The following is a 9,372-nucleotide window of genomic DNA, read 5'->3' on the forward strand; positions in this document are numbered from 1 at the left end:
CTCAGTCCTGGCTTTACTTCTTCTTACTACAGGCAGAATAGTAGCTGCTATCTGTAATGGTTGAGAATCCCCAGCTGAAGTTCCTAGAACTATTGCTGTGAGTCTTCCCTACATCCTTTCAACAGTTTTAGAAAGGTGTGGATAAGATGAATCTTCAGATTATGTCCAAGTGAACAGTAAGGGACAACCCTGAGACTCTGCCTGTTTTAAAATGCTTTCTTGATGCTTCAGAGGAAGAAAGTCAGTGATATCCTTTATTTACTGCTTACAAAAATCATTATTACAGTATAGCAGTATTAAAGTATTTATTTCCTGTCTAGTTATATTAGTAGAAGCTTTATATCTTAGCCCATAGAACCATTTAATAAATCTTGTTTTCAGAAATATAAAATCAAGCTTTTACCAATAACTCAATTATTTCTGGTTTTATAGGTTTATAAAAACATGGACTGATATTTTCAGTATTATTTGCAAGAAAATTATCAATGGGATGAAATAATTGAAGTATAACAGAAGATATATTTTTTCAAAAAAGGAAGCCTTTGTACAGATCCCTGGATCCACAGAAGCACTACTGCAGAGCAGGAAGATGCCTTAATCTTAAGTCCAGCATTGACTTACAGCTGCAAAAGAGACTTGATTTTACTTTGCAAATAACTCTTATTGTTATGAAGTGCTATAATATGTCAGATCATATGTTTAACATGGCATATGTATCTTTTTTTGAGTTACATTATCAGAGTTATTTCTTGGTGTCTATGTGAATTTTCACTCCAGAAACAGAGGCAAAAAAATTCTCTTAAGTGAAGTACATCTAGGACAGCATGGTGGCTGAAACTGAATAATAATATCAAAATTACTGTTGCTTGTACTATGTAGGGAAAAGGAAATAACTGCTTTTTAAAGATTGGGTGTTTGATCATTTATAAATACTGTTTTATACTTTTCAACATTTTTAATAAAGATTTTTTATTGTTGGCTATACAATAACACGCAGGATTAAGATATCTAAATATAATGGTTTACAACATGAAGCACATTTGTATAATTTATTGAAGGCTTAGTTCTAAGCATTAATACAACAATGTATAATATTGTGCCCAAGGCTTAAAGGAAACTTGGTAGTATAAAATATTTTTCTCTCTGATTTACAATTACTTAAAAAAAATTTATTAGTGTACATGCAGGAAAACACAAAGGATTTCAGAAATATTAGACAAAGGTAGGTCCCGCAACCCTGGCCCTGACCAGGAATCAAATTGTGATCTCCTGGTTCGTAGGTTGACTCTCAACCACTGATCCACACCAGTCAGGCAACCTGAATAGTCATTTAAAACTTCCATTCTCTGAAAGGTGGATTCCACTCTTAAATCCAAAATACTAAATCTGACAGAACAGCAACATCTTTCTACCTAGATACATACCCTCTTTTCCTTTTGAAATCTAGTCTAAGGGGCAAGAAATGTTGCATCTATACATATAAAACCCTAAGCGACCAATCGACTGTTTGACTGCTTGCTATGACACCTACTGACCACCAGGGGGCAGAAGATCAATGCAGGAGCTGCCTCTTAGTGGTCAGTGCACTCCCACAGTGGGAGTGCCACTCAACTGACTGAGCCAGGCTCATGGCAGGTGCAGTGGAGCCCCAATGAGCAGGAGCAGCACAGCTCCCTGGCCACCTGCTGCTTTGCTCACTTCTACATCCCTCGGGATGTAAGACTGCGGGTTCAGCCCAAAACCAGCAGATTGACATCTCCCAAGCAGTCCTGGATTGCAAGCCAGCGCAGGCCAAGCTGAGGGACCCCTCAGCCTCTAGCTAATTATAAAGAAAAAATACCTTACAAAGGAGAAACAATGTAAAAATGTCAGTCCTTATGTTGTTCAGTCAAATACTATACACAAACCAAAATAATTGGATAGAGATAAATTTTTTTAAATAAATTTTTACTGATTTTAGAGAGGGAGAAAGAGATAGAAATATCAGTGATGAAAGAGAATCATTGATTGGCTGCCTCCTGCACCCCACACTGGGGATAGAGCCCCCAACCCAGGCATGTTGACTCTCAATCACTGAGCCACGCCAGCAGAGCTAAGTGTTAGCCAGCATTTATAATTATCTAGGTTTGTAGTTTTCTTACCTGTAACATAGGATTGAGAAGAGGGGGTGTTACCAGTGACTTGGACTGGATGACCTCTAACATTCTTTAATTTTTGCAAAATCACCTTTTCATTCATCCAACAAATACTTCTGGAGTACCTTCTATACGTCAAACAGTATACTAGGGATAGTTCTATACTTTCCTTATGTCATTTACATTTTTTCCATATAAGCTTTATAGTAAACTATTTCAGGTTTATAATTTCTACGATTTACCTAATTCCATTGACTAATAGTAATATTAGATTTTAAAAGTAAGTTTCCACTTTGAACAGAAGGAATATGGTAGCTTTAAAAATATAATACAGATTCTTGCACCTTTATTTCAACTCTTGAAATCTTGATAATCTTGATTCTAAAGAACTTTTAAGTATGAGAGTTAAATGACTGATAACAGTTACCAATCAAAATCATCCTTTTGGCAATTTGCATATAGTAAAGAAAGAAATAGTCAATGTTTTAAATGTAATACTTTCAGAAATGATCTGGCACTGTTTATGAGTATTTCTACATCTGTATTAGAATTGCAGGCACCTGATTAACAAGTGACAAACAATTTACCCCCTTAGTGTATTCAGGCACTTTTGTGATGGTGTAATCTTTCTTTTAAGTTCTGTTAGTCATTATCATCTTTAATAGTGTAGTAAACACCTTTTCATAAATTTTCAATTAAAACCTTTTAATTACCTTCGGTTTAATTCATGGCCAACATTTTACCACATTCTGAATAATATTTGGCTGAGTTTATTCATACACATTCACTACTCTTAGCAAGGGCCTACTGGTGTACTGTGGGAATCAGGGACCAGCTGCCTCTCTGGTATTTCAATTGGTGTTGGTTAGTGCTGTCACTCTTTGGGGAGAAAAATCAAAATGAAACCCTGTGAAAATTTACTAGTACTATCTTTGGTCCTTCAAATACTTGAACAAATGTAATGACATTTAAAGATATTAAGTTGAATTTCAGGTATTGTCATTACCATTAAAAAAAAAAAAAAAAAAAAAGTAACAGGAGACTTGATTTTACCTGGTACAAACTTACATTCAGTCCCTGAGGTAACTGACCAGTATCACTTTGCCAAACCAAAGAGTAGTTGCAGTAGAATAGTTATTAAACAGGGACACGTTTACAGAGTTTAGTTTCATCTTTACATATGGATGATTTTTAAAAATAGATATTTCATTGATTTTTTACAGAGAGGAAGGAAGAGAGACAGAAACATCAATGAGAGAAAAACATCGATCAGCTGCCCCCTGCACACTCCCCACTGGGCATGCACCCACAACGAAGGCACATGCCCCTGACGGGAACTGAACCCAGGACCTCTGAGTCTGCAGGCCAACGCTCCATTCATTGAGCCAAACTGGCCAGGGCCATGTGGGTGATTTTTTAAATCTTTTTACATATTTAATGGTTCTGATTCAATGTGTCATAAGTTAATTTGACTAAGATTAGTTTAAATCAAATATGCAAAATTTATTTGAATTTTATTTCTATTAGAATACAGATTTTTACTTTTTTTTACAAAGTTTAATTTCAAGATTATCAGATATGTCAGATTTCCATTCAGTAAACTTTAAAGCAAAAAAATGTATATTAAGGGCGTGGTGTTAGGATTTGTATATTTGGGGCACAAATATAGACAAATATGTTTAGCTTATGTTTTGTTCCAGGAATAGCATTGTTATCAATGGAAAATACTTTTAATCTGTTATTAAGAAATTATATTTTTGCATTTCAGCCAACATAAAGACTAGATGTAATAATATGTAAGATACAGGTAATAATAAGTCAACAGGGGTTTCATATAATTAGTACTATATTTTACAATTTAAATTTAAAGTGCAATATAGATTCAGAAAGGTCCATATTTTTCTAACAAGTTCACTTTGTATTATTTTGTTGGTTTGCATAAGGAAGCAAATATTAAAAGCTTGAGAAAGCTATTAGTCAAGTTTATTATATTTGTAATGATTGCAGATGAGTCTATGCCCATTTAAAAGAAAAGATGGACACTTAAATTGATCTTTCATGTTTTTATTTAAACAGACTTGAAATACAGTTTCCTATGGTTGTCTTTACCTGCTGAGTCCCATAAATCTTGTATTTGTTTTTCATAAATATAACCCTGGACCATGACTTAATGTTAACTTTTTGCTTTGTCTTTTGGATAGCCTAACTACATTAACATGAAGGCTGAGCGTTTTAAACTTTTTTCAAAAATCATAACTTACTTTATTAAAGTTCTGTATTTGAACAGTTTGTTATTATAAAGTGGTGTTTGCAAAATGAAAGAATAATTATTATTTTGGTCATAAATCTGGTAAAATAATGTTTAGAGAAATTTGGCTAATAATTTAGAGTAACTATATCTAAGACATTTAATATTTGAATGTAACAGTATTGTAGTTTACCTAAGCCAGAGGTATAGATTGCTTTATTTAAAAAGTTTTTAACTTAGTTTTTACTGAACATAATTTTCAATTCAGAAGTAACTTTGGAATCATAAGTACTTGCAAAACACTTAGTTTTTGAATTGTGCTTTTCACAATGCTGAATAATAAATTTTATTTTATGTAGAATTTTTTGTGGCATATGTGTTCCAATTCCCCTCCAAAAGGACAGGTTAATAGTTGAGGCTGCTGAAACAAGAAGGATCTGAGACTGGAGTAAAAACTTCTATATCAGATGGGTTTTATTCCCAGGCAAGGGCATATACCTGGATTGCAGGTTCCATCCCAGCCCGGGTTGGGCTCTGTGCAGGAGACACAAATCAGTGTCTTTCTCAGGTCGATGTTTTTCTCTCTCCCCTCCATCCATCCCTTCCACTCTCCTTAAAAAATCAATGGAACACCTAGCTGGTTTGGCTCACTGAGTAGAGCAACGGCTTGTGGACTGAAGGGTCCCGGGTTCAATTCCAGTCAAGGGCACATGCCTGCGTTAAATACTTGATCCCTAGGAGGAGACAGCCGATCAATGATTCTCTTATCACTGATGTTTTTATTTCTTTCCTTCTCCCTTCTTAAAATCAATAAAAATATATTAAAAAATAAATAAAAATAAATGGAAAAAGTATCCTCAGGTGAGTATTAATGAAACTTAAAAAATAGGATTGGCCGAGACCGGTTTGGCTCAATGGATAGAGCGTCGGCTTGGGGACTGAAGGGTCCCAGGTTCGATTCCGGTCAAGGGCATGTACCTTGGTTGCGGGCATATCCCCAGTAGGGGGTGTGCAAGAGGCAGCTGATCGATGACTCTCTCTCATTGATGTTTCTAACTCTCTATCTCTCTCCCTTCTTCTCTGTACAAAATCAATAAAAATATATTTTTTTAAAAAAATAGGATTGTTTGGTTACAGCATGGATAAAGATGCTCAGCTTCATTATTTTGCCTAAGATAGGCAATCACCAAAGTTGCTGAGAATATGAGCAAAGAAGTATTTTTGGTGGGGGGTATAAAATGGCTTAATTGTAAAAATAAAGGTAATATGACATTATGTGTCCAAGTTTCACCACATAATCTGACAACCCCACTTTTAAAAATTCACATAGAGATGTGTATAATGTGTGCGGTAATAGAAAATACATGTATTGGTCCCTGCCCCCAGTTCCTGGCACAGCTCCTAAAACCCTTGTAATTTTCTAAGTAAGAGCACTAGAAGCTTCTTTTGTTCCAATGAGGCGACTGAGTGGGCTCCTGGATGGGGACTGACTAGAAAAAGCTTGGAATTTCCAGACCTACCCCTCATCCTCCAGAGAGGGAAGTGGGGCTGGAAATGGAGTCACTTGCCCATTCGAGGAAGCTTCCGTAAAATCCCAATCATAGGTTTGGAGAACTTCCAGGCTGGCACCCTAACTCCACGGGGATTAAATCTGCGCTTGGGACCCTCAGCCCTCACCCTATGCATCTCTTCATCTGGTGGTTCATCTGTGTCTTTTCTCGTATCCTTTAGTAAACTGCTGAAGTGTTTCTCTGAGTTCTGTGAGCTGCTGGAGCAAATTGATCCAAACTGAGGAGGGGGTTAAGGAAACTTTTTATTTGTAGCAAGATTAACAGCAGTTGGGGGTAATTTGGGGATCTAATCTTTGCAAGGGGCAACTACAGCAGGGAGGGGATCAGTTTTGTGAGACTGAGTTTATGTCCAGGTAGACAGTGCCAGAATTAAATCCTTTGCAGCTGGTGTTGTAAAGAATTGCTTGGTGGGGGAGGGAAAACCTCCACAATTGGTGATCTTAAGTGTTTCATGTGTAGTAAAGGAGAAACACTGGAGAGAAACACAGTACTTGGTTCTTTCCTACGTAGAAAGAAAAAAATCTTTCCTACAGATGAGACTAGTATTTGAGAGGTTTTTTAAAAGTAGTAAATATTGATGGACAGTCACCTTGGCCAGTGTGCCTTAATGGTTGGAGCTTCGGCCCCCACACAAAAGGCTCTCAGGTTTGATTCGTGGTCAAGAGTGCAAGAGTTCACTCCCCACAAAACCCAGTAGGAACATGTGTGGGAGGCAACCAATTGATGTCTCTCTCTCACATCAGTTTTTCTCTCCCTCCTTCCTTCCACTCTGAAAAGCAATGGAAAAAAATATCCTTGGGGAAGATTAACAACAAAGGAAATTGGCTAACTTATTACTGTGTTGATACAATGAAGCCACGTACATATTCTATATTTTTATATTCATAAAATTGAAATAACTCCCTGGAAAGATCTTAGACATTGAGCCCTCGCCAGTTTGGCTCAGTGGTTATAGTGTTGGTCCCTCAGACTGAAGGGTTGAGGGTTCAATTCTTATCAAAGGCATGTCCTTGGTTGCAGGCTCTCCGGCCCCCATCAATGGATATATCTTTCACATTGATGTTTCTGTCTCTTCCCTTCCCTTCCTCTAAAAATCAATGGAAAAAATATTATTGGGTGAGGATTAACAACAAAAAACAAGTGAAAAAAATAGCATAAATCTGTATACATAGTATGATGCCACTGAGTTTTAAAAGTTCATGGTCCATGTGTATCTGTGGACTCATGTAGTTTGTTTCCAGAGTTGGGGGCAGAGTGGGGGGGAGGGGGGACGTGGCAGAAGGCAGTGAAATATTTCTCTTCTGTGCATTTTGGAAAATTTCCTATTAAACACAAAGATTTCTGGATTATACAGCAATCCAAATCCAAGTCACTGTCATTACTGGGAGGGTAATTTTGGAGTTCCTCAAATGTTTCCTCACAGGTAAAACTGTCCCAAATGATAGTATTGGGAGACTCCTTCCCAGGTAAGTTTATTAAAGCTTGAGCCAGAAGCAAAGGAAGGACCCCCTGGGGGCAGGGCCAGGGGTAAGTCTGCAACAGCTGCTGCTGCTGCCCATTGCTCCCCTAGGTCTCATCCAGAATCTTAGAAGATGCAAAGAATATGCCTAAAGAAAGGTGCCCTGGATGCTCAAAGAGCACACACCAGTTCTCAGTCCTGAGGGTTTTATCTATTTCTGTGGGTGGGAATTTAGGGGAGGCTCCAAGATAGTAGCTCAACAATATTCACTGGACTTCTAAATGTGTCCTTTGGTAACTGATGTATTAAAATAAGCGTATAAGGATCATTTTCTGGTTAATTTCACTTCTATCTTGGATTAGTCTGGCTCTAATTGTGATTTTTTTGTTAAATTATCCTAAAATAATTTAAGCCACCTGCTTTTAGCGTTGTGGCAGAATGCATGGGAGAAGGTTCAGCCAGCACTCTGAGGGAGGAAAGTTTAACCTTTATTTCACAGATCTGCTAGTTCAGGGGAATTCCGAATCCAGAGGGAGGCTCTTATCTATATCTCTCCTCCTGGTGGGCCCCTGAGAGTCCCCGCAGCTCCGCCCAAGTCAGTCAGCCTGGGGAAGTAAGACTACAGCTTTAACCAGATACTGAACTAGGTTCTAAGCCCTCCATTTTCCTTTTCATTATCTTTGGTTAGGGAAAATAGGATCCCTGCTCAGCAGTTCCAAGTTTGTTCAGCCATTTGTCTGTTTCTCCATTCCACTTAGCTGGGAATTTGCCTAGTTTCATACTAACCTGCCTCAATAGGATTACTGTATCTGATGACACGTGTAAAGTGCTTGACTATTTTTATCCAGAAAAAGGTTATTTGAAAGAAAAGATCCACAACTGATTAACTACATGTTAATTTTATCCTGGTAAAGTGGGTTTTTTTCCGATAAAGTTTTTCAAAACACACTTTCATACAATTCTGATAATAAAAAAAAAAGTTTTCATTTAAATGTCCACTGTTGGTAGAAGGAAAAAAAATGACATTTTTAGGAATATATTTGACAGCTTGTTTTCATTTACGTTTAGGCAACCCATTGGGTGTCACATACATGGACTCCAAGCCTTTAGTTTGCAGTTTCATCGCAAGTTAATCCAAAATGCACCTTATATCACTATAACCCTGGTGAAGAAACAGAAACACGACACGAGAAAAGCTGGAGCTTGAAGACCTAATGTTCTGAACGACTCTGGTCCAAAGGTCGTTTTTTTAAATTGAACTTATTGGGGTGACACTGGTTAATAAGGGTATACAGGTTCAGGTGTACTACAACCTATCTGTACAGGGTGTGGTTTTCCGCGCCAAGCCACGCTTCCTGACGGCCCCCTCCTCCCCCAGCGCCCGGCGCCGGCAGCGGCGGCGCTCAGGCCCACTTCCCGGTGCCGCTGAGGTGGCTGAGGTGGTCGGCGAGCCGCCGGTGCTGCGGGAACTTGGCCTCCTTGGCCGCCTTGATGGCCTCGAAGGCGGCCGCCCGGCGGGCCGCGGCGTGCCCGCACTCCTGCGCGGCGCTCAGGAAGGGCGTGCTCAGCCAGTAGTGGTTCTCCGCCTCCGTCTCCAGGCGGCGCAGGGTGTTCTGCTTCGCCTGGAAGGACACGCGGCGCGGCCGCCGATGCTTTCCGATCCACTGCCGGCCAGGGATGCGATTGCGGCACAGGAGCGCGGTGAGGAACATGGCGCCTGCTGGAACAGAGACCGGGAACAGGCTGGCCGGGCGCCAGGGAGCCGGCGCCTCCGGGGAAGTGACCGCCCGCCCGCGTCCCCGAGCGGCCGCGAAGCCCGCGCACTCACCAGTCCGCCGCCCCGGGAGCCGCGTCCTCCGCACGCCTCCTGACGCAGCAGCCACAGTGCGGTGCTCCGCCCGCTGTGGCTTCCTCCGCCCGAGCCGGCTCCCGCGAGACTTCGGCTCCCGCGAGAGAGGA

General features: G+C 39.8%; 2 protein-coding genes across 4 annotated transcripts in view; one reads left to right on the top strand and one right to left on the bottom strand.

Annotated features, from left to right (window-relative positions):
* The window catches only part of ZDHHC20 (zDHHC palmitoyltransferase 20), a 99,181-nt gene extending 94,437 nt beyond the window's left edge, over window positions 1-4,744 (top strand). For both annotated transcript variants that reach the window (XR_014794604.1, XM_084878611.1), the window contains one exon: window positions 433-4,744. Coding sequence is in view for 1 of the 2 variants with exons in the window: in XM_084878611.1 (XP_084734737.1) it covers window positions 433-440 (8 nt within the window). In the remaining variant the exon portion in view is untranslated. The remainder of the gene's footprint in view (window positions 1-432) is intronic.
* Window positions 4,745-8,296: 3,552 nt separating this feature from the next.
* MRPL57 (mitochondrial ribosomal protein L57) lies at window positions 8,297-9,371 on the bottom strand. 2 transcript variants are annotated; one of them, XM_084878663.1, is made up of 2 exons: window positions 9,242-9,371; window positions 8,297-9,130 (listed from the first exon to the last, which is right to left on the bottom strand). In XM_084878663.1, the coding sequence occupies exon 2, from the start codon at window positions 9,123-9,125 to the stop codon at window positions 8,817-8,819; it is 309 nt and encodes a 102-aa protein (XP_084734789.1). In that variant the 5' UTR covers window positions 9,126-9,130; window positions 9,242-9,371; the 3' UTR covers window positions 8,297-8,816. The 2 variants fall into 2 exon arrangements, with proteins under 2 accessions (XP_084734789.1, XP_084734790.1); XM_084878664.1 differs by having other exon boundaries at window positions 8,297-9,133; window positions 9,242-9,349.
* Between the last annotated feature and the right edge of the window lies 1 nt (window position 9,372).

This window comes from Pipistrellus hanaki (genome assembly GCF_964339955.1).
Source record: "Pipistrellus hanaki genome assembly, chromosome: 3".
Classification (NCBI taxonomy): domain Eukaryota; kingdom Metazoa; phylum Chordata; class Mammalia; order Chiroptera; family Vespertilionidae; genus Pipistrellus; species Pipistrellus hanaki.